Source organism: Buteo buteo, chromosome 7, assembly GCF_964188355.1.
Source record: "Buteo buteo chromosome 7, bButBut1.hap1.1, whole genome shotgun sequence".
Lineage (NCBI taxonomy): Eukaryota > Metazoa > Chordata > Aves > Accipitriformes > Accipitridae > Buteo > Buteo buteo.
The window spans coordinates 31,025,440-31,050,884 of NC_134177.1; the positions used below are offsets into that span (position 1 = coordinate 31,025,440).

The following is a 25,445-nucleotide window of genomic DNA, read 5'->3' on the forward strand; positions in this document are numbered from 1 at the left end:
GTGTTGCTCTCCATGCACACAGAACTACTGCACAGAGCCAGTGGCTGGTCCCTGCAGAGCTTGCACTGAATGGCAGGAATGTGGGGCAGTGCTGCTGCCTCCAAGGAACACAAAAGTGCCAGGTGTTGTGCAGAGCCTGCCTGGCTGGGGAGCAGTGCCAGCACCATGCACCCTGAGGCCCAGCATGCCCAGTGTCCTGACCTTCTTCCCACTGGCATTAAGAACTACAAAATGGTGCCCCAGACTGATGTTTCCAGCCTGCAGCCACATGTAAGCCTAGTCAGAGGTAAGTCAAGGGGCTATGGACAGCTGAATTCTGCCAGACATCAGCCTGGGCTTACAACTCTTTTCCCTGCTGTCTTCCCTGACCAGGGCAGCTCTTTTACAGGCAAGTGGGAACTGGGCTGTGAGGTTGCCCACCAGGTGCCCAAACCCAGGTGGGGCTGGGCCTGGTGCGCTCCACCTGGTTATTGGATTCCTTTGCCTAGCACTGGGTGCGTGTTTCAGGTGCCACCATCTGAAGCTGTAAGCGACCCTTCCTTTGGTGGAAATATCAGAATGTTTCACTAGTATGGAACATACATGGTTAGTTAGGACAAGCAGAACTTCAGTTGTTTAGTAGTTTATTAAGAGGAAATATACACACCTCTCCCTGGCAGAGTGGAGCAGTGAGCCCAGGGCATGTCTCTTACAGCACATCTACGCCCATCTTTGTGCAAAGAAATCACGTTTCTGTGAGGAGCATGTTTCTGAACCGGGGTGTGTGATGGAGCACAGTGAGAAACCTGCCACCGTGCTGGCTGCTGAAACGCTTTCCAGAACTAGCCCTGTCCCACACCAGGCTGCTCCACTGACATTTTACAGGTACAACAGAAGGAAGAGGCAGCTTTTTGTGCTTAAGACATCTGAACAAATCCTGGGTAGGAGACACAGCTTGTGAATATTGCTAATTACTTACAGTTAAGAAAGAATGTGTCCTGACGACAGTGATACGAACCTGCAAGACCACAGCATCTTATGGTAAGTCTTGGTCATAAACGCCCAACTGAATTTCTCGATGCTCACAGCCGGTGCTCCCTAACAGCAGGAAGAGGCGGCTCCTGCTTGCTTGCAAACAAGGTGAGCTCGTGCCAAGTCAGAGGGTCCTGATGACCTTTGCTGTGCTTGGCGCCCACAGCTAGAGCTGCTGAGGAGTACCCTAGCGTCGGGAAAGCCCTGGCTGCCGCTAGCCCCTCAGGAGGATGTATCTGCCAGCCCATCCCGTCCTCCTGGGAAGGAGAAGCCAAGTTCAGGGAAGAAAGTTCAGGCAGGCCAGGCACAAGAGTGAGCTTTTTCAGCTCTCCACTCAGATTACAATTGAAAGATTAAATATGAATAAATGCTGTAGGTTTATACATAATGCTTCCTTCTACCTATGGAATGTGTCTGAATGGTCCAAAGACACTAAAAGGTTGTTAGAAACCTCAGTGAACCTTGGAAGACAACCCCCCCCCCTTAAAAAATAAATAAATCCTATTTAGTTTTACTACAGCCTTCATTTAAATGCCCTCAGAAAAACAGTATTTTCAGGTGCCTTGTGAGAATGTATCTGTTCATGCAATGGCCCAAGTTCCTCATTTAACAAGCACTTCTGCGCTTTTTTATGTAAGTCATCAAAACTATAAAACCTATTATTTTTTCTGAAAGTGTTAGTCTAAAAAGTACAGTATTACTTTATAACCATTTATGGTAAACTCCTAGCACACGCGCCTGTGCACATACACACACTGTTGCCTAAACTTTTTCTAAAGATACTGATTACAAAGTGTATAAAATTAGTAATACCTTGTCAGGATACAGTGAGAGAGATGAGCCATCCTACAACACAGACTATAATCTAGTATCAATCACTAAACTGTACATATTTATACAGCCTTATATTCACCAATGACTTTTAAACATAAACAGCAAATACACAATGAAATTCAGTAATGCTGTTGAAAACACAGTTATTACTGACTCCAACTGATTCAAGCTGACTGAAATCTGAGAATGACATTGTTTCATCGAGCAGGGCTGAAACCAAACCACTAGTGAAACAGTTCACTCTTACAAGCTATTTGAGGAAACCCTGTTCAGAATCTGCTCTTGAACTGGGTGCAAAGGAGCAGGAGCCAAAGCTTCCTCTCTCCACTAGAATGACCTTAGGCTGTATTTTAACAAGAACATGTGCTACCAAGCCCATGGGCCACCTCCCATGGGCACCTCCATGCTGTCCCCAAGCTCTGCCGACACAGTGGTGTGGCTGATAAACTTTTTTTTTTTTAATTTTGTTATTCTTCAGGCAAATGCAGGCCCTGAGGCCATTTGGTCCTGAGTGCACGTGTCCGGCACCAAACAGCCCAGGAGGAAAAGCAGCAGGCAAAGCCAAGGGCGGATTTTGTGTGTTTGGAGGTAGTCACTTCATTTTTTACACCCCAGTCTAGCATGGTATTGGTTAGACAGCTGCGCTTCATCTCTGCCTGCTCCCCCTTCCTGCCAAGCTGCAAAAGCCAGATCCCGTTCCCGAGATCCATGTAGAGAAAAGGGACCAGCTGGATCCAGGCAACTGATCCCCCTCTAGAGCAACAGTCGCCTTCTCAGGAGATTTCAGAGCCTGATCTAACTCAGCAGATGCTCGGTGCATAGCCCGGAGAAAAGTTGGAGGCACTTTGTGCATTCTCTAGCCTGCCATCCCAACCCCGCTGGAAGCGTGGTGTAAGCAGCCTTTGGGAAGGGTCGCACCAGCACTATAGAAAAGGATGGACAATGTGCAAGGACAGAGAGAGACGGAAAGAGCCTCTTGTTGTCGCACCTTGCGTAGCTGTTTGAGAAAGAGTAAGGGCAACTTGGTTTTGCTGCTCACAGGCGTGCTGCACCAGCTCACCCTCTGTGCTTTGAAGGCCCACCGCAAACATCCTGACAGATGGAAACATCTTGAGTGGCACATCCTTGTATGAAAAGTAGTATATGACATAACCCAGACCAAGAAAAGGGCCTATTTCAGCTATAAAAGTCTTAAGATTTATCACTACCTTATGTGCAGACTTGGGAGATCTGATCAAGCTGAGAACATGTTAAAATTGCTCAGGCTGCTGCTAGTTCACCAATCTGCAAGTCCTGTGACCACACTCCCATGAGGAATCTGAAATATCAAGTGCACTGGAAAAAGGGATTGTCAGAAAAAACAGAAAATATAAATACTACAAAAGCAACATTACTGAGTGGGAACTGGACTGATCTGATACCAACTTGTCGAATCACACAGTGGTTTCTATAGTCTCAATCACTTCCATTTCGCACTGCGAGGGTGACAAAAGCGGGCATTCGTCTGGTTCCCAGCTGCTATCTGGGCTGTAATCTTCTTCTGAACTTAGCTCGGCCACCCCCTCCGTGTCCTCGTCACATGACTCCATGTAGTGAACCCCCACCGCATTGATCCCAGAGTCCTCAGAGCTGGAAGGGGACGAGCAGTGATCTGTTTTTGGTGTATTGCTCTCTTTTGTGATTAAGGCATTGCGAACAGGGACTTCCTCGGGCTTTATCTTATGGGGCACGGGGGGAGGCTGCCTCTGTACATAGCACATCTTCCCGTTGATGCATTTCACGCGGTAATTGTCAATGAAGAGGTCTGCAATTGTGCAGAACTGTGGGGAGTCAGGGGGCAGAGGGGGCTGGAAGACAGGCGCAAACTTCAAAAAGTGTTCGGTGAGCGAAACGGAGATCTGGATGGTGTTTGTAGACTCCCGAGGGCGAACGGGTATTTCGGTGCTGGGAAGCTGCTCTACGGGTGTCATGGGCTGATAGACATATTTACCTGTGGGGAAAAACAGAAAAGCAGCATTTAAAGATCGTTATCTTTAAATTACAAACAAACTGATGACATGATGCTTGCCTTTGGCTCTTAATAATAACCAACAGTTCCCTGCAGTCAGCAGCCACTCTGTTTTCAATGGCCTCAAGGTAGTCCTCTCCTCATATGGATTCTCTGATGCTTAATACTGTAGGTAAGCATTGTTGGGGTCAATTACATGGAACTTAGTTACTGGGCCTGAAAGTAGCTCATGGTCGCAAGAGCATTCCAGATGCCTTTAGAAGGCCTTGAACAGAATAAACAAGAAGATAGAAAAAGAAAGATCCCAATTAGAAAAACACAGGTGCACATTCCACAATAAAGGGAACTTGGCACAACCAACCTCAATTCAGGGGCTTAACTTGGCCAATTAGACAAGTTTCGCATGCTCTAGTTAATATAGCCAATTATGTCCTGTGTTTATGCACGCGTACAGAGTGAGTATAACTAACTGTATCTTATGTTTATATGCGTGGACAGTATCGATATAACCAATCACATTTTATGTTTGTGCGCGTGGACACCAAATGCTTGCATGCAGCAGCCAATCAAAGCTTCTAAGCAACTTTTAGAGAATTGTATAAGAATGATCAGCTAGGCTCAATAAACTGGCGACTTTAATCATCATATTGGTGTCCTGTCGTCCGGGCCCTGCATGGAATAACCCTAAACCCTACAAAGCATAACCTTCCTTACCCCAGTCCTGCTCCCCTCCCTGCCCCTGCTTCAAAGACATCTGCAGGATGTCACTAACTCTAGAAGATTAACTCCAGGGGCACAATTCCATAGCTATGAAGTAGGACAGACAGCAAGTCTGCCTGCACCCGTTTCTAGGGGAAAGAAAAGATGCTCAGAGGCCTTTTTTTTTTCACTGAACACAGAGCAGTTCTAGCTTACATCTTTGCTACAATGACTTGAATTTTGTTATATTATTATTCTTCCAAATTACAATGAGTCTCCCTCCATGCATTTCTATGTTCTTTTTTTCTGGGGACTAAATCGTGTTTTCTGTATTATAAACCAGCGGTTCATACATGACTGCAATTAGAATTTTAAGGCAGAAAACAAGGGAATCCCCAAGCCATAGAAATGCTTTTGGCATCTTGATTATCTGGTTAAGTAGTAAGAAAATAGGATTATATTGGTCATATACAGCTGAACCAAGTGTGAACTGAAAATGTTTACTAAAAGAAATAAGTAAAAGAGCAGAAAATCAGTACTTTGTTAGGAAAAAACTGAGAAACCTTAGGCTATGTCTAAGACTGTAAAATGCTGCATTTTATTTGCATGAAGCCTCTGAAAGATTCATGTCTCCCTAGAGGTTCATACACTATGAAAGCACAAGTTTCTAGAAGACTTGCAAGTAGCGGGGCTCTCAGAAGAGTTTTGATGCACGAGTTGCAAACACTGCTTTGCGAAGGCAGAAAAAGTATCAAAGCACTGAAGGACTCTTTTGATGCTTGAAACTCTCCAGGTAAGGAACAGAAAGCGACTCAAGTCTCCCTGCATTAATGCATCTGGCTGTGCTGTGATGAGATCTGCCACACGTTTTTGTGTTTGCAGCTCAGAGGTAGGTGCAGCCTTTCTCCCCTAGATTACTTATGCCTTTGGAAAATCGGAGCAGTGATTGTGTTTCTGCTCAGGGAGGCTGAGCGTGGCCTGTGTCCTTGTTTCAGCTGGGATAGAGTTAATTGTCTTCCTAGTAGCTGGTACAGTGCTATGTTTTGAGTTCAGTATGTGAAGAATGTTGATAACGCTGATGTTTTCAGTTGTTGCTCAGTAGTGTTTAGACTACAGTCAAGGATTTTTCACCTTCTCATGCCCAGCCAGGGCACAAGAAGTTGGCACAGGACACAGCCAGGGCACCTGACCCAAACTGGCCAACGGTGTATTCCATACCATGGGACGTCCCATCTAGTTTAGGAACTGGGAAGGGGGGGCGGGGCGGGAATCGCTGCTCGGGGACTGGCTGGGTGTCGGTCGGCAGGTGGTGAGCAATTGCCCTGCACATCATTTGTACATTCCAATCCTTTTATTATTGCTGTTGTCATTTTATTAGTGTTATCATTATCATTATTAGTTTCTTCTTTTCTGTTCCATTAAACCGTTCTTATCTCAACCCACGAGTTTTACTTCTTTTTCCTGGTTTTCCCCCCTATCCCACTGGATGGGGGGGAGTGAGTGAGCGGCTGCGTGGTGCTTAGTTGCTGGCTGGGGTTAAACCACGACAGCCTGTGACAGCAGCAGGAGAGAAGGGCTTTCCTCTCCCCAAGGAAGGGCTTGCTCCCCCTGCCATGCCTCGCTGCAGTAAAAAATCCCATCCTCAGCCTAGGAATCCTTCCCAGATGTGGGAAGAGCTCTGTCTGCAACAAGTTCCCAGCCAGTGTGGCAGTCAGTGCCCCAGCCGCCTGTTGAAAGCACTGGCAACGGGACGGGCTGAGAGATCCCAACTCTTGGCTGCAGCAGCCTCTGGGGTGCTCGCTGGCTATGCCAGCCCGGATGAGCCAGGGCCCACGCAAAGGCTGTGCTTTGTTAGCCCAGTTCCAGTACGTCACCAGGGGAAACCTCGAGCCCTGGGGAACGCTTTTCCCACCTCTGCTGTGCTGTTGGTATTGGAAGGGAAATGGCTTTTGTGAAAGTCGGCTGCGCTCCTCTGCCGGGACTTCGAGCCCCCATTGCTGAAAGGACAGGGAGAACAGAGAAAACCCCGCAAAGAGCACAGAGCTGAAAGAAGAGCTCAGGGGAGCACTGGGGCGTGGGAGAGACACACTGCTAGGCCAGCAAATGCAGAAAGCGGGCTCAGAGGAGCGAGCACCAGACAGGCTGAAGAGAAAAGCCCACCCCTGTCGTGCCATGGGGGAGAACAGCCAACTGAGCCAGACTGAGAGCAGTGAGATGGTGGCAGTGGGTGGGCAGTGGAAAAGAACATTTTGTGAATAGATTTGACCAGCTCCCCTCAAATACCTCATTGAGCACTTTTTTCCTACAATCTGTGGAATGATGATTGCTAACAACAGAGCTACTGGAAAAGCTTAGTGAAAATAAACCAAGCTTTTTTCCCTCCTGTTTGATTATGGCTGGATGGCAGAAAATACAAAGTATTACTCTCCACTTGCCATCTTTCTAACATACTATCGTCTAGTTTCTAAACTTGTTGTGACTCAGAAGAATTAAGTGCTAGCATCAAACAACTAAACACTTCAACCACAGGCAGAGCAGAGCTCTTACTCCTCTGGTGCCCTTTGGAGCAACAGCACAGATATTTCAGTTCTGGCAGTCACTCAGGGATGAGGTCTCTTAGGCATTTTTCAAATCTTGCTGACACGACTTCTCTGGGAAGCTCTCCGGGGCAGGCAGACCTTACCTTCACAACCTGCTCTAACAGCAGTAGCCGCCCATGGCTTCCTGCCATGCCATCCACTGTTCTCCAGAAACCCTTCTTTGGAATTAGGGAACATTAAATATGCTACTGTCTTGCAAAGCAACACAGATGACCGATTAGCATGCTGCTAGTTGGAATAGTGTCTGATAAAATTAAGCTCGCAGAAACTGAAATGCAGCCTACCCTTGCCTGAAACCACAATGCTGTACTTACATATTTGGAGCGTTTCTGTGTGGGCTCCTATTCCATTCCATTGGCAACCAATGATAAAAAAACGTACTACTGAAAAAAAACTTCTGAACTTAATTTTGTGCCACCTCTAGTTGAAGTGTCCAAGGAAGGCCCTGGTGAAGATTTTAAGAGAATCAAGGTAAAAAGGTATCTGCACAACAGGACTATATTTTTCCACTTAAAATAGCCACCACGTGCTGGCAGAAGGCTGAGGGATGTTGGGAGAAGAAAGCAGGGGATTTAAGCCAACGTAGCTTACAGCATAGATATTGAATGATGAACCTTTGATTCATCAGCTTGACACCCCCCCCCCGCCCCCCCCCCAAAAAAAAAAATAAAAGTGGTGGCAGGAGGAGATGAGGTGTTACCTGGGAGCTCAGCTGGTTGTTTACCATTGCAGCAGCATGTGGTAATTCTCTGCATGTTTCAAAACTGTCCTGCTGGCACTAATTTCAGGGTAGAAGAAAACAGTGACTATTCTGTTAACAGAGGATTTCAGATCCCCATTTGTGTGACCTTACAGCAGCTGAAACTGTTTCCTCATGTTCCAAGGACAAGTTTGGCCAGCGTAAAGGAAGAATTGCCCAATGGAAAAACAAGAATTTTCTACATTAACTGATTTCTACATTTCTTTAGAATTCTGGTACAAGTTTGTTAAGTTTCAGCTAGTTTTAGGGCCAAGTTTGTTTACTTCAGATTAAACTTCTGTTTTAAAACATGATGAGGTCCGTCTTTAAGGGGTGCTGGTGCTCACAGACTGGCTCATGGACAAGCTGTGGTTACAGCCTCAGTTACAACTCCTTACAACTTACCCTGCATAATGCGTGTAAATGCATCAGCCATGATGCATCCTATGAAAAGAAAAAATGCAGAAATTTAAGAATAAGATTGCTGCCCCCCCACCCCTGCAGCTTGCAGGATTGGCAGGGATGTCGTCTTCACAGAAAATTATCCTGAAAGCACAAGTCCCCAAGTTCTCTTATAATACGTCTTGGTCTGATCAAACTCCCACTGAAATAAACAGCAATATTTTTTGCTGACTTTAAACAGCTGGCAAAAGTCTATGATAAAATAGTATTTTGAGCACCTGTTCTGATAAATTCCTTTTAATACACTAGCACGTAATTTATTGCCTATTTATTCCAAATAAGTCAGTTGAAGAACTCTGCAATTGAGTTGCGCTGATGCATGCTACTGTAAATTACAGTGTTTTGCACAAATACAGATGCCAGACTAGACACTGCATTGCAAGTTGTTTCCTGGGTCACTTGCCACTGCTGCCTACACGGAAGATGGTAATTCAGTGAAGGAAAAACACTGCACGTGCCAAACACATGTCCAAAAATCAAACTCCAAATTCTATGCATAGCAGTTTGCTGCATTTGTAGAAGTTTGGGATGTTCTCGAACACTGTAATAGCTGTATGGAGAAGCACCACAGTTCTGGCTCTGCAGTTCCACCACCATGGCAAAAGGACTCAGGGGAAACAAGAGCCTGTTCGTCTCCTGGGTGTTTAACAGGAAACATGTGAAACTAGGCTCTGCTGAAATTATTTTTGTGATAAGTCTCAATTATTCATGAAAGCCACATGCTAACAGATGATATGATGAAACGCAAGACAATGAGAGACTTCAGAAGTAGGTATGTAGGCTACGCTTAACTATTTGTCATAACCGAAAACCTGCACCACTATCTACACTTTCTGCTGCTACATGCTTGCAAAGCGTTACCCTCCATAAACGCTGCAACTCTTTGTCTGATCCCAGTCACAGCATGACAGCAGTTTGTGTACAATTAAAAAGGACTGGTTGTTTTGCTATTTCTTCATCATTCAACTAACCCTTGTGAAAGCCTAAAAACCAAATCCTCCAGAGAAATAGCACACACTAAAGCCGACACTCAGCTGCAAAACTGATTCCAAATGTGTCCAAGGAGGTGAGTACTGGGGAGTGCTCATCTCCCTGCTTCTCTATTCACAGAAATATGATTTTTATTGCCAAATCAGATGGATGCTGTTCACCAAAGCCTTAGCTCCATGTCTCCAGCGACGCCTGCCAGCAAGTTAAGGCAGAATCCTGCAAAGCACTGAGCTCTTATCATGACCTGCAGATCTCCAGCAACCTCATGCAACTTGGAAAATGTTTTATCCCCAAAAGCAGGCGCATGCTTTCATATAATTTCTCTCTCTCTCTAAAGTCTGTTTGTGGCATTGATTACCAGAACTATGTGGTTGGTTGATTGGAAGCTGTATTACAGTGTCTCCTGCTTGCAAAAAAACAAATACAAGCATTTAGAAGCAAGCCATGAGGTCATTTCTTTCTGATTTTTTGCTAATTGAGTAGTCTGCATGCATCCTCACTGAGCAGACACAGCAGCAATTTCCGTGGCTAATACAAAATAACTTAACCATGAAATAAGCAGAGGTGCTACTTAAACATTTTATTCTCCACTTCCCTTTGTCCCAGCATTCTAGTTTACCTCTGACACTCATTAATGTGCTTGACATATTAAAAAAAAATTAATCCATCTTTCAGCAGTGAGGTTTCTCATAATAAATTCTCAAGTTTTACCCTCTCAAAATGCTATGTTGAAGGATTTTTTTGCTACCAAACACCACCACAAATTGCAGTGCACTTCAGAAAATAATACAAGATTGCTGTGGATCTTCAGTTGTGAATCTTACAAGTCTAAGTCAGTGATATATACCATGTGTATTTCTTTGCATGCAAGACCTTTAGACACCTTTTAACTGCAACATAAAAGCTTTTTCCGTATGTATTCTTTCCCCTGCAGCTGCTTGGACAAAGATTTCTACACCCTCGAGTCTGCCAGCTCATCTACTCTCTAAAAATCAGCAGGGTTAATGAAGACCTGCTAACCATACAGTATTTAACCATAACCTGGCTCAATTTAACCTGTACAGCTTAGGAACTGCTCCCAGGTGCCTGAGTGCTTGTGGTGAAAGCACCTAGCTGAAGTGCACTGGAGAAGAACCAGCTCTGATCTTACCAGAGATTTCAGTGTCTTTGGCTGTGACCTATGATTCAGGGAGGCTGAAGCAGTGACCTCAAGCCGCAGGGCAAAGCACATGGGCTGACATTTAGGCAGTTGTGTGTTCCCACTGAATAAGGGTGCGCAAAGGGTGTGTGCAGTTGGTGTCTGTGGTTTAACAGCAGAGCTGCTCTTTAAGTGTTGGTGACTTGTTTCGGCTTGAGCCTACACCTTTGTAACAGCACCAGTGATCTCTGGTTGCAAAGTCAGCTGGGATTCTCGCTCCAGCCATGCAAGGCTTTCCTATTGCCGCACACAACCCTGCCAAAAAAATCAGCTTACGTGGGCAGGAAATCGGTCCCACTATGAAGAACATTTAAAAAAAAAAGCTAATTAAATACTGCACAGCTTTGAAGAAGTGAAGGCAAAGCAAGTATTCATAATGCATGTGTAACAGGAGACAGTATTAGCTTGGAGGGATTCTGCATTAGTCTAAGGAAAGTTCACAACACAGAAACTCTTCCACATCTCTCTGCATGAGAAAACCTTGGAGATCAGCTTCTCAAGCACTAGCTTTCTTCATAGCAAAAGATGGAAAACTACCAAGTGTTCTTCCAGTGGGACTTGTTTCATATCTCACCAGTGTGGCAGGAGAGACAAGTCTGCCTCTTTACGAAGAGCTGACTGGATGCACACCCCTCTGACGTCTAAATGAAGTTCTCACAGGTGATGACAGCTACAAGCTGGAGTAGTGTGTTGCTGCCTGGATTGGCACAGTAGCCCAAGGACAACATATAAACTGTCAAACTTGGTTCTCCAAGATCCCCAGGGAGGTGGGTGGCACAGGTGGCAGACAGCTCTGGCATAACAGACCGGCCCGCGGTTGGCCCCAGCCTGTGCCTGGGAACGAACAGGGTATTGTTTCACCACTGACAAAGCAGAGAGTTGTGGCAGATGGAGGGTTTTCCTCCTTTACAGACTAAAGCAAAGCTTGCTGCCCACAATCTAGAGATGTATATTGAAGGGCACTCTGCACCCTAAGCCTGCTTGAGGTACCCACCACACCTTTTTTTCAGAAGCGTTCAGCAGAGCAGAAGGGTCATCTGAAAGCATGCTACTGGTCTGAGCACCTACACGGGGACGCTGCCTTCCAGCCCCGCAGGCTGCAACAGCAAAATGACTGCCTCTGGCCTTCCTCCTTCTTTCTCTCTCCAGTCATATGCACAGCTTGGAAGAACAAACCTTTGCAAAGCTTGCCCCAACCATAAATATTTACCAAGGTCTATAATAGGTTCAAATTACACTTTGCTTAGAGCATAGTAATAGCTTTTCCAGAGGGGCAAGAACAAATGGAAGGAGAAACCAGGAGTACATTTACAGATGGCACATGTAAAAAAAACACTGCTAACCCAGCTTCCATTTCTTTGTGTCATATGGAATAGCCATCATGTCGTATCTAGCAAAACATCATGGGCTGTGCTGGGAATGCGAGACATGGAATTAGCCACCAGAGGAAAACAAAAATATTTCAGGACACTGAGGCACTGTCAGATTTACAGTACAAGCTCAAGTAGAGCTGAACTGTGCCATTGGTGGTTATAACAAAGCATAACTAAAAAGCTTGTCAATGTTGAAGGAGCCTTGTAGATAAAGATATGCAGCACCTTAATGCAAGTGATACTTTCACCTTCTGCTTCTTCCAAACAACTTTGAAAAAGCACTGAGATTGTTCAAACAAATTTCAGTGCAAGGAATGGAAATAGAGCATACTGCGCATTTCCAGTGCTTCTGGCACAGCTAGAAGGCACAGTAAGGGTTCATAAAAGAGACTCCAAGGACACAAGCCAACTCTGCAAAGGAACACCAGCTACCCCACCACCACCAGAAAAGAAAAAGAAGTCATGCAACAGGACCTTAGCAGTCTGGAAATACACCAGGCAACATTAGCAGGCTCTGACCTAACAGAAGCGTATCATTACAAACAGCACCTTCTTACAGAAGCACCTACATCAGAGCACTATCCATCCCATTCCTGATCTCATCCAAGCACAGAAAAGAACTGGCTAGCAATGTTTCCACAGTGGCTCCCCCAGCAGCTATTTTGTACAGTTGCCAGTTCTCTTCTCACGTGAAGGAGAGGTGTTCCCTCTCATTGCTGTATAGTGAGAGACAGCTGTGACAGCCCTTGATTTGATGAGCCATAAGCTTTTCACTGGAAACCAAGAAGGGGGGGGGAATCAAAAAGTTTTCCTTCATCAAATTTGTATTTTAATGCCCTTTTGTCTTGATTTGTTTTAAATACAAAAAGGATCGTGATGGTACATGCTGTGAGCTAAGTCTTTCAGGGTTTTCTGTGCACTTCTGCTTAAGAGCAGGTAACTCTTAAATGCACACACACCCTGGAGCTTCCTTCTATCATCCCTGCTCTTTCCTCTCATTGCTTACATGGATTTACCAGACTTAAAGTTAAAGCAACCCTGAAGGCTTGAGAAACATTTCATGCAGCCATAAACCTTCGTAAAGGGGCTATATTTGCTTACTAACCATTGTAAAGGAACAGAGTATTGACATCGCAAAAAGCAATGAACAACAATGCACACCACACGTACATTCTGAAAGGAGCTCTTTGCTTTCAGTACCTGTGAGAAGCGTCACACTTATCACAGGTACTACTAACCCCAGTGCCAGCACAGCCCTATGCTGGGTTATGAGAACACATACACCCCACAGCGCATGTGTGAAAGCATAGCAGGCAGCCACAGGTACCTCCACAAGCACAGCTGGCCATCACCACCCAGGGTCTGAACCCAAGGATATTTGCCTTCCAACACCCCTTTACAAAGCCACCCCCAAAGGGGAGAACAGCCACTCTTTGCATGTTTCCCTGAAAAATTTTAACTCCCAAGTTATGCTAGATATTTTTTACATTCCGTACAGAAAATAGCAAAAAATGGCTTAGTGCTAAATATTTATTCTACAAAACCATCCCTGTGCACCATCTGCTCAAGCTTCAGCATCCCATCATTTTCATGCAGACAGTCAGTGTGCTGATATGGTAACAAAGAAGGATAAGCACAGATCAGTGTCAGAAGCTACCTAGAAAATGAAGGCATTTCCTGGTATAGAGAAATCACAGGCACTAGAGAGACAAGTTACAGTCTTCTTCTAGGTGTGTAGTACGTGCTGCAGGGGGGCACCCATGAGCCCCTGTATGCAATGGGAATGTTCTCCTGTGAATTCTCAAATAAGCAGAACAACTCATGGATTCTTGAAAGGAAAGTCCTCTCCAAAGGCCTGTACCATGCAAGAAAGACCCACACTCTGCACCCACAGGAGACAGCCCAGATGGACAGCTGAGGCAGGAGGTTGTTTTCTGTAGCTTGGAATAGATGATATATCTTTATGGCTACAGCCTGTTTTCCTGGTGGGCTGACAGGAGAAACAATGGCATATGCGATGTGCTGTACCTGTGCAGCTTCCCTCCTGTTGTCAGAGTACAGGGTCTCCTGCTGACAAGTCATCTGTGCGGTGGCCTTACCAGAGCATGAGCCTTCTGGGCTTGACAAACAACACATTCTTCAACTTCATTGCTGGGAACAGTGTCCTTATTATCAATACAGGCCATTCTTTTAACCTCGTCCTATTGCTTCTTCTAGTGCCTATCTATGCACATTTCCATTCGAACCAAGCTTTGTATTTCTATTACAAGCTTCTACAGAACCCATTTCAGCAGAACTTCAAGGACTGCTCTCCCTGATACGCCCAAAATACATCACCACGTGGAGCTGATGTGTGCACATATGGTTGCCAACCCTTCCCGCGGAGGGGCGTGGGATCCAGCAATGCTCTGTATAAAAAAATAAAAGACCAAATACCACAGTTGGAGGCGGAGGAGGTGGGCCATCATGTCACACAGTGCCATTGCAGACAAATAGCTCAGAGCAGCTGGACAACGCAGGTGGGAGCAAACTCGGCACTTGCTGCTGTGGCAGGGTAAGCGAACACTGGCAGTTGCCCTTGGTTTCACATCAAGGGGCCCAAGATCCCAGAGCACCAGCTGGGGAATGCTGAGGTCTAGTGGCACAAGGCAGGAAAAACAAAGACAAAGGTGTGCATCTCCTTTTGCCTGGCCTGCCTATGGATGGGCTCATGCTGGTGGACTGCAGGAAGGCTGCAAGAGCTGAGCAGTCCACCCTGGCACACCTGATGGTGTCCAAGCCTTTCACCAGGGACAAGTGGCACTTGCGAGTGAGTGCAAACACCTGGAATGTGGCTCAGGATCAGCAAAGCACTGAAATCCAAACAACACAGGCAGCTGCACAGCAGGAAGCATGAAGCAGCCAAGCACCCTGCCTGAAACGGCTGCAGGTGTGCTCCAGCACCAACATCACATGTCAAGCAGTGAGAGGGATGACAGCAGAGCATGCTCTCGCTGGGCACAGCAGGGAAAATATTTCAGGGCTGGGTACAAGTACGCAAGCAAAACAAGCAGTTTTAAGAGCTCTCAAGCTCCACAGCCACAAGTGAGAAGAATACAAATGCCTGCCTCTTGTTGAAATTGTTTTACAACATAGGTTATATATAAATTCCAACCATTATGTTGCCTAAATTAAAGTATGTGTATATTAAAAACAAGGCCCAGTTGCCAAGCAATCAGATTTTGCTCTCCCAGTAGGTTTTTCACTTCCATCTACGTGAATATACTCAACTATTGGCAAAAACATCTCTAAATTGCACCAACTGCACTTCTTGAATTCTGTGATCAGTCACTACATAAAAATTGATAAGTGGAAGAATCAAAACCATTATAAAAACATACTCTGTATCTTGTGGACAGATAAATTCACGAAGGTGCTGGAGTAAAAACCACAACACTAATTTATATGCAGAGAGGGAGAGAGAGAGAGATACATATATATATGCACTACCTGGAATCCAATCTACTGCCAACCAGCTTTTTACATTAGTATAGGCTTGTGCCATCCATCAACAGCTAAGCCCACACTGTCACAGCTATCATTCTGTAACATCTTACAACATTTGCGAGTAAGGCATTTTGCTTTTTGTCCTTTACAGAAACAAAAATTTCTGGTATAGCCTGATCAATGTGCAGAACTAAGTTAGCAGGGCTTGAAGTGAGTCATGAAGTGTAAGACAGCATTGGTTAAATTGAGAGCCATTACATAAAAACACCCCAAGATATCCATTCTCTACAAGCCCAGCTCTGGCGGTTGCATCAACATGAGCAGCAACAAAACATACTCTTGATGAGTACACTGGTGCTGCCAGAAAGTTTGAGGTCCTGTGCCAAGTACCTGAAAGCCCTCCTCAGTGCTTCCAGCAAACCTGAGCACACAGTCAGCTCTGCAGACCTGCAGGATGGAAACCATGAGGATGACAATCTCACGACTCAGTTTATCTCATAGGGCAATGCAAGGATATGACCATGGGCTGCAGTTTAAGACACATGAAACATCCATCTGCAACCCCAAGAGTAAGGATAATGTGTTAGAAGGCTCTGTTGCATTTAGGCACTTGGAGTAAGCACGCTCAGAGAATCAAACAGGCAAACAGATTTTCTCACCTGCAGAGTCCAGGAAGGAAGCCACACACTTGCCACAGGCACTGTACTCCAGTACAAATTTTATCTTTGAGCTGTTACCCTGCAGTGAGAAAAATGCCTGAAGCCTTTTACTAGAATGAAGACCTCTGAGCAGGAGCAGAGCCTCAGCCTTCAACACTGAGCTGTTAGAATGTCCTGAATTCACAGACATCCACCACAAAAGCTGACAGGAGGCAATGTTAATGAACCCTTCAGAAGTACTCGCTTCCTGTAGGGAACATCAACAGCCTCCTCATTTCAGGCTTCATGAAAACAGTATGTTAACCCTTCATGCAGCTACAGAGGAGAGGTGTCATTTATGTGCAACTCTGAGGCTCTTACCAGCAGATCACCGCGTTTTGGGCAAGCACACATTAATTCTTTGTGAATCACGCTCCTCAGATGGACAGACATATTACAAAACACAGCCTCACAGTCATGCACGACAAAAAAGAGTTTTTGGCTGGCAGAAAGCGTTTTGGTACACAAGGCCCTTTTTCTCAGGACTTTCAGAGAAAGAAGTGCGGTGATTTCTTTTCAATCCTGTATGAGGCATAGAAGAGTTAGTCCTACAAGATGTACTTATAACAAGTAACTTGAATTCAAATATTTTCCTGTGGTCTATTCCTGTTAAGTGATATCAGGGGTTTTGTTAATAATAATAATAATAATAATAATAATAATAATAAAAGAACATGCATGTCTCTAAAAATAACTGCATTACAGTAAGGATTTCAAAATGAATACCAGCAGGTTCTTTCAAAGGCGCTGATGTTCCCACAGGGTATGATGAATCTACACATGTGGGTTCTTTTCTGAGACATGGCATCAATAGTACATTCATACTGTGATTTGCTGATTATAGCTAAAACCAGAGCAACAAAATACAATCCAGGTCCAGAATGGTGCACCCATAAAAACTGGCAGATAAGTGTTTTCCTTTAGAGTTACACTTCAGAATATATTAAGCTGACATGCCTTCCCTTATTGTGTACAGCTTAGTGAAATGAAGCTAGAATATCATAGCTCTTCAAAATACAGGTGAAGAGAAGAACTTGCACAGCCACAGGCAGCAAATCCTTATTAAAAGTCGTTTCCCATTAAAAACTGAAAAATCCACCTTTCTGTCGCTCTTGCCTGCTGCTCCGCATAATGCCTTGCTTGTGCACAAACATTTTGTCCAGGTACATGGACTTAAACTGGATGGAGGTTCAAATCCTTTTCACAGCAAAAGCAAATGAAAAAATACCTATTTCTCCTAGGATTTGGAATTATCCTCCCACCAAGCCGTGTATTTCGGAGAACACCCAGCCTCAAAGTTCCTAGCCCCACTGCTCCATTCCCATTTAGACAGAATTTTCCATAAAGAAAAATGTATGAGCTACTCCAAATATTCAGTTTGAGAATTTATAAGCATGTTACAACTGCCTTTTCATGTTTATCCAACAACTCGGTCATCAGGAGGTAGTTTTGCCCTGTGGAACACCACTGCTGGAAACTGAAGTTGCCCTCACTAGTGCCAGGCTGGCTACTTCCAGTAAGCTCCAGTCTACAACACCTTTTGCAGACAGAGATACACGTAGAGCACTGGTACACTACTGCCCTTTTGCTCTCTCCTGGATGTGACAAAGAGTTTCACAGCCTCCAAAAAACAACACAAAGAAAACACACCAGAACAAAAGCAAGGCTTTTGGAGATCTACAATGAATGCGATGCTGCAGAGCACCCCAGGGCTTATTTTAGGATCCCCTCCGGGGCTGTAACTGCTACTCTAACATGGAGGGATCAACAGAAGCTGGCTGGCAGGCAGGCAGACATACCTCCTCTTTAGAGGCCCGCAAGCTGTGTCGCGGTGGACTTGAATACTTTCAATAACCATTTTAGTTCACCTTACCACTGGTCTGTTACAGGAAAGAAAGGCTGCCTTGCTGATTCCCTGCTTATGGTTCTCACAGGCAGACTGGGGTCTGAATAATTACACGGGCTTCAAAGATTGTCAGAGCCCCTGCTGATAGCTTTTGTCGCTTGAGATGTGGGAGAGATACCACGGAAATACTACTTGTGTGCACAGAGCTACTTAGATGCTGCACACATCACTAAGTAGCAAGGGAAAATACCAGCACCTGGTACGTGGGGCCAGGGTGTGTACACTGTCAGAGGACAGGTAGGAGATGCGATGTGACACACACAACCACATCTTTCTCTCTGGAAGAGGTATAATCGAGGCTGGCCTCAACAGAGAGCTTTCACAGTTTTGTGGGGGAGAAAACAAATGTTTTTATTTAAAAATGTTAAATAAAACCACTGGTATTTCAAGTAGAGAACAATGTAATAAACAAATATCTGCTTAGAGTACACACAGGTGCAGTGACTGTACTGATTTGCTTCATTCCCTGGCAGCAGCTGTGGGAGATGGATAATCGCCTCTCACCGCCCAAGCACACAGCAAAGGTCGACCACAGACTGAAAACTACAAATAGCTGGTCCAGCTCTGGGGGACCTGCAGATGCCGGCAAAACAGATGCGATGAGGAAGCAATGGAGCTTGCTCTGAGAGCGAAAAGAACCCCTGGTCTCCCTGTTCAGCGGGCAGATGAACAAGAAATGTAAATATACTCTGATTCTGTGTCCTCAGAATATGTGCTGGCACGGCCAAAATCAGAGAAGCCCTTCTCCCCCAAACCACCCAGAAAACACATGCCCTTCGTGGCATGCCACCCATCATATAAACCCCTTTTCTCCTCTTGGCCGAGGAATGAAGTTTCTTGGGTTTCTTGCCAAGCCTTCCTGACCTCACACAGAAACTGGCAGGTCTGGATCTAAACTCAGGGTCTAACAGTCCCATAATTACACGATGCACACCAGAGTAGGAAGCTATTTCAAGGCACTTAGCAAAACACAAGGGCAGAGGAGCATCTGTATTTTTTAAAACCTATACTGCCACCACAATCTTTTCATGTCTGAGCTTAGCAATGGTTTTCCCTCTCTGACCACCCAAAGGAGACCTCACAGCTTTCACCCATGCTTGGTTTGTTTTCTTGTAAATGGTCCAAACAGCTGAATCTTGCAAAAGTGGTGGAACTGAAATTTATTTGTCGCAGTTATTTTTCAATATAAGATATGCAAGAGGCTTTAAGTAACTGAAAGCCTGCTTTTTTGATGCTGAACCGGGGGGGGGGGGGGGGGGTGTCACAGAAAGGCTAATACAAGGTAGCACAATTACTATCTATTGATACAACTGCTGTGAAAAGAGTATTGTGGAACCATTATTCATAACGTATTTTTGATAACTGCAACATAACGTACTGAGTTTTGCAAGGTGTTTAACATAATACAAAACATTCAGATTAAAAAATGAACACAGTTGCAACAGAATACCCTATTTTTGCATTGTCCAGGGATGAAGCCAATCTTGTAATTGTATGAAGTGTGATGCTTTCTCTGGTGAGCTAATTCTTGGGGAGTAGAATTAGCAAAACGCAGTCAAAGTCCTGCTGTCAGTACAGATGTAACCCCAAGGATCTGATCCATTCTTACAGAAGCAGGTACCACCACAAAGCCAGCAGCCTCGCAGACAGCATCAGTGCAGAGCAGAGCCGCAGCAGAAATCCAGAGGTGAGGAAAGGAAGGCAGGGACCTTGCTGCAGACCTGCCTCTGGCGCATGTTTTCTCTGACTCTAGAAAAAGTAGATCTGAGTAATTTATGGCTCTCAACCTGCATCTAATAAACAAAACCCCACAAGGCTGTCAGAGGGGAGGGGAGGAAGGTGAACAGGGGGCTGTCACCCTGGCAAGGGGAATGCACGCAGGGATAGACTGAAAGGGTGCAGTGCAAGCAAGAGAAACATGTGACAGGACAAACACGGGGGCTAAAGTCAAAACACTTCTTGGCCAACACCTTCTTCTCTGCAGGGAAGAGGACTCTGAAGGCTTGAGCCCTCATCCCGCTTCCATGTGGAGACAGGAGTTGGCAGGCGTGCAGATGTCCGGCAGAACACAGGGGAAGGGTGTCGTAGACATCTATTGCAGCAGGATATGAGGTGCTGCCTACTCTCCCGGACCCCTGATGCCCACAGAGCCAGGCGTCTCCAATGACACCCAATGCACCCTGCCAGTCCTCCCATCCGCAGCCTCCCCAAGCTCACCGGTGCTGCACATTTTGTGTGCGCCTGCTTACGAAGGTTTTAGTTGGGTTCAGAGCTCCCCAGGCACTGGGACGTATTACAGAATGACCTCCCATCTCACAGGGAACTCTGCTCCCCATCAAGCCCAGAACAGACTGAAAAAGACCCGAAATAAATTCCCAGGCTTCGACACAGAAGTCATACAGATACTTGAGGTTCTCAGAGCTGTCTGGATACACTGAACAGTCTCTGTGATCTCACCTGCCAGCTGTTATTGCCATTTTACAGAGAAACATGGGAGGTAAAGAGAGTGCTTAAAGTACTGCTCACTTCGGAGCGTGCCAACAAAAATGGCTTTGGGGAACTCAGACTAGGTTCTTTCTCAATTATTACTTCAATAGCCAAGTGGCTCTGCAATGCTAAATTGCTTTTGTCACTGAAGTAAGCAGATCTGATCCTGAATACACATGAGGAGACAATCTACTCATTGTAGTGGTGGTGAGTTTTTGTAATTTTTCAGTGTAAGTGCCCTTTAACCCAGCTGACATTCTCCAGGACCTTGGACACTGACGGAAAATAATACTTCCAAGGCCATTTTAATTGATGTAGAGCTTCCTGTACCCCAATACAGCTCCTAAGAGTCACAGAAAACCACTTTCAAGAACCCTCTGAGGATTCCCAAGTCAGTATTACAGCACCGCATTTATGGAAGATAACTCCCAACACTGTTTAATTACATCTCTGACCTCTATACAATTTTCCATTATAGGCCTCATTCTTACCCCTTTCAAGTCCAACTCAAGTCATTCTGCAGGAGCAGGATACAAAGAGATCCTTAGCTCTGAAATTTGCATTAGGATATAAGGGGGCAAGAAGGCAGCGCACTTCCTCATGGCTTTTAGAAGATTAAACAAGAAAAAGAGGTATGTGACTTCCTTCATTTAAAATCACAGTTTCATGGGGCAAATGTATCTCAAAGTTTCCTTAGTCGTAAAGGAGGAATTAAGAAGGAAGTCTGTACTTCTTGCAAAAACTATAATTATTTTTAAATCTTACGATTGCCATGGGGAAGCTAAGGGCTGGATGGGATCTCAAGTGGTCCTTCTAAGAGGGAATAAGCTCCATGTAACTCCCAAGAGACACCAGTCTAAGCCTTCCTGAAAGGCCTTCAGGGACCATGATTCCTTACCTTCTTAAGTACTCCGTTCCCTTGCTTCATACCTCCTCCTAGTTAAAACGTTTTCTAATGTCCAAACCTAAACTTTCCTTTCCACAGGTAAGTGATAACTGGTTATCTTCCAGGTCTGTGTAGAGAAGGGCTAGAACACAGCTTTCTTTGCAAGGCTACCTTTACACTTTGCAAAGCTCATCTCGCCTCCCTCCATCAATCTTTTACAGCCCAAGCAACCCCTTCGCTTTTGCACCCCCTTGTAAATCATATTTTCTAAGCTGATCACTGTGATCTCCTACAGAAACTCCCCAATTCTCCTACAGCTTTTTAAAGTGCAATGCTCAAAACTAAGCCCATCAGTCTGGTTTCATCATTACTGAGCTGAAGAGACTAATTAAATTGCACGCTTGCAATGCTCCTGTTAATGCATCCCCAAGTGAAGGCGTGGGCTCTGGTTTTGGATTTTCTACCACAAAGGCCTCCTGCTGCTGACGCACACTCAGTTTGTGATCCATCTTAATCCCCAGATCCTTCTCCGCAATGTCACTTCTCTAGGTGTTCCCAGCTCCGCATTTGACTTCCCCTTCCCAGGACCATCCCCAGCTGATTTTGGGCAACATCTCCAGATTATAAACACCATTTTGAGCTCTGATCCTGTATCCCAGAGTGCTTATAAGCACTCTTGATGGCAACCACAAATAACTGAGACCAGAGAAATTTTGGAAGAGTATTATCTAGGTCATAGCTCGAGGGCCTTTGTGTCATCGATGAAATGGCAATGACATCCCTGTCCCTGTGCAGCAGGTGACTATGGCACCTTCTCACATAGCCAGTTGTGCCACCACACAGTACTCATTTCAGGGCACAGACAGAAAAAACCCATTGTTCTGAAGTGATTTCAAATGAACCCCAAATAAAGGTGAAATTCCTACAATGTGTATTTATTTCAAATAGAAGCTCTCATCCAAATAAAAGGTGGTTTTTTAGGCAGGCCCATTTCCTCATTAAGCAGAATTTGCAAGAAGTGTGTGTGAAAGGGAACCCATGTAGGAGATTAAATTACAAGGAGAGATGGCGACAGACTGAAAAGGAGAACAGGACGTCAGGAGCCAAGGGACATCCTCAGCAGCACCAAGCAACCCTCACATAAGGGTCCAACTTTAACCCCGACCATCCAGGCCTTAAGATCTCCAAAATGCAACACAAGCCAAGTATACAGCTCCATCACCATTTCCCGACCTCATACTGACATGCTGTTTGAACGGCTGCTCTTCAAGGCTGTATGTGATTAATTATTCATCAAACTATGTTTGGACATCCACAGTTCAATCCCAGCCTCCATGATTATACACATCAGTATCCTGAATACAGATATTAAAGTCATTGGGCGCCTTTTCAACAGAGTTGGAGCAACACTGGATTTTCAAACAGTGACTATCTGCTATATATATATCCTAAAGCAGTTCCTTCTCCACTCAAAAGACTTTAAACCGTATGCCTGCAAGAAGAAAAGAATTAGACCCGAGAACGAAGTAGCTGGCGAATGCCTCCTCCGGTGAAAAAGCCCTATGCAGCAGCAGCGGTGTGCGAAGGCGGCAGCCAGCGCCACAAGCAGCTCACCCTTCGGCCGCCCCCCGGCTCTGAGCTGAGGGGTGTCCGCACGCCAGGCCCCGAGGCAACTCTCCCCCGCACCGCCGCGGCAGCCGCGCCGCTGCCCCGCCCGGCCCCCCCTCCGAGAGCAGCCCCGAAGTTCGGGGTCCCACCGCAGCAGGCTCGGCCCCGGGTTCTCGCCACCGCGGCCGCGAAGCCGCCCGCGCTGCCGCCCCGCCGCCAGCCGCCTCGGCGGGGACAGCTCCGGTGGGAGGCGGGGCGGGGGGGGTTCGGGCTCCTCCCGGCCGGCAGCCCCGCCGCCGGACGGGACGGGACGGGACGGGACGGGGCGGTGAGGGGTGCCGGCGGGCAGTGCGGCGCGCGGAGACCGTTAGGACCGTTGGGGCCGCGCGCTCGCTCACTCACTCACAGTGGCACCATCCCAGGTGGCAGCACCAGTGGAGGCGGAAGCAGCGGCCGTGGCTGTGGGTGGCGCAGAGCGAGAGCCCGTCGCAGGGCTGGAAGTCGGGTCTGCCCGCGCAGCTGCGGGCCAGCGCCTGAGCCTCATCCAGCTTCTCGCTCTTCGCCGCCGCCCCGCTCATGGCGCCGCCGCTCCGCCCGCAGCCCCCGCGCCGCAGCGGCCAGGAGGAGGAGGAGAAGAAGGAGGAGGAGGAGGACGTGGCGGAGGTGGTGGTGGTGGTGGTGGAGGAGGAGGAGGAGGAGGAGAAGGAGGAGGAGGAGGAGGAGGAGGAGGAGAAGGCGCCGAGCCGCAGCGGGGACCGCCCGCCCGCCCAGCGCCGCGGGGGGCAGCGCCGCGGGCAGGGCCCGGCCGCCCGCCCCGCCGGCTCCTCCCCGCCCCGCCCCGGGACGGCGGGCTGCCGCCCCTCCCGCCCGTCCCTCAGCACCACCCGCTGCCCCGGTCCCCCCGCCGCCGCCCGGGGCCGGGACGGGGGTGCGCAGAGCGGGGGGTGCGGCGGTAAGCCGAGGGCAAAGCCGCTCCGGGAGCGAGGTGGTCGACGGCGGCGTGCCGAGGCCGGGCTGGCCGGAGGTCAGGTCACCCCCTCGGGCTGCCCGATGCCGCTGTGTTACGCGGGGAACGCCAGCTCTACCGGGCGGGGAGTGCACGCGAGGGCACCCGCCGTGTATTTTGACCCGTTATGAGATTTAACTGTTTTTCAGAGGCATCTTGTAGCGGCAGGAGCACACGTGCATGAGCAGCGACCGGTCCTGGCTAAGCCAGCCTGGCTCCCAGCAGAGATGAGCAAGGCCAGCGGGCCACGGTGCCAGGCATTCCCGGGCCAGCCAGCTCCCCGCAGGGTCCCCCTCTCGCCCCTGCCATGACAGGGCGTGCGGAGCTCTTCTCTGCACCCCACCGGTTTTGTTAAATGGATCCAGGCACCCTCGCATCCGGACAGCAGCATCCGGGGCGTGGGAGAAGGAGGTGGGCAGGGCTCGATTACATGATCAGGTACAAGTGATCTGGGGCCCTCCAAGTGTGTGGCTCTTGGCTATTTTATGAGACAGGTGGACACAGATCGTCCCTGCAGTGCCAGACGCAATGGATCAGAAGACCGAACTGCTTGCACATGTGGCCCGTGGCACAGGCAGTTCTTGGTTTATATTTTATTCTTCATGCTACTTATTCTCAGGTCATCTAATCAGGAAAGCCATTTCTTTTTAACCATGCAGTGATTTTAAAAACGCTGATAAACTTTGTCGTCCATTTTGTAAAACAATCAGTAGATATAATTTTGGTTAATAATGATGTGGAAGCGTATTGTTATTTTCCAACAATCGTATCTTTAGGCCAAAATTAAAGTTTGGATTTATCTTTAGCAGTGGCTACATTATTTGGTTTCCTAAGTGTAGTGGTGGCCTTGTTTTCCTGTCATGTTTGAAAGTAAATTGTGATTTTATTGGCCCTCTGCTCAGTACTAAGGGAGTTGAAGTCCACTTTCTGTTAGAACAGAAATCAAACCGGTCATTTTCATAGTCACTTACCTTTGTACAGTACCCAATAGCTCTTTGTCAGAAGTAGTAAAAAAATACAGAAGTAGTAAAAAAATACTTACACTTACAAAAAATAGTCAAAACATACTTACAAAAAATACTTTGTGTTCTCCAGAATATTCCCAGACAATGCCTTTGGGGTCTGTCCTTGGGATAGATCCTAGAGGTGTCCCCATGCTGTACACCCTCTTGAAGATGCGCTGAGAGAATCATTTGCTTCTTGCCAACAAAAAGAGCTTAAGAACATCCAAGCTGCAGGTGTATCGCTGCGATCAGCTATGCACTTTATGAGTAAAAACAAAGGATGTGGGTCATAACTGCAGAGCAGAGAGTTGCACTGAGACTTTGAACAACCTCTGACCAGCGTCCCTGACTTGTAGCACAGACCAGCTCCCTGCAGCACTGCTGGCCCTGGGACATTTCACCACTCGCACCGGTGCTGAGCCAGTGCTCGCATCACAAGGCTGAGACCCA

General features: G+C 46.8%; 1 protein-coding gene across 2 annotated transcripts; it reads right to left on the reverse strand.

Moving 5' to 3' along the window:
* Positions 1 to 763: 763 nt before the first annotated feature.
* C7H3orf70 (chromosome 7 C3orf70 homolog) lies at positions 764 to 23,755 on the reverse strand. 2 transcript variants are annotated; one of them, XM_075032179.1, is made up of 3 exons: positions 10,494 to 10,610; positions 8,297 to 8,335; positions 764 to 3,835 (listed from the first exon to the last, which is right to left on the reverse strand). In XM_075032179.1, exons 2-3 carry the CDS (start codon positions 8,325 to 8,327, stop codon positions 3,279 to 3,281), a joined length of 588 nt encoding a protein of 195 aa, XP_074888280.1. In that variant the 5' UTR covers positions 8,328 to 8,335; positions 10,494 to 10,610; the 3' UTR covers positions 764 to 3,278. The 2 variants fall into 2 exon arrangements, with proteins under 2 accessions (XP_074888280.1, XP_074888279.1); XM_075032178.1 differs by lacking the exons at positions 8,297 to 8,335; positions 10,494 to 10,610 and adding an exon at positions 23,392 to 23,755.
* Positions 23,756 to 25,445: the final 1,690 nt, after the last annotated feature.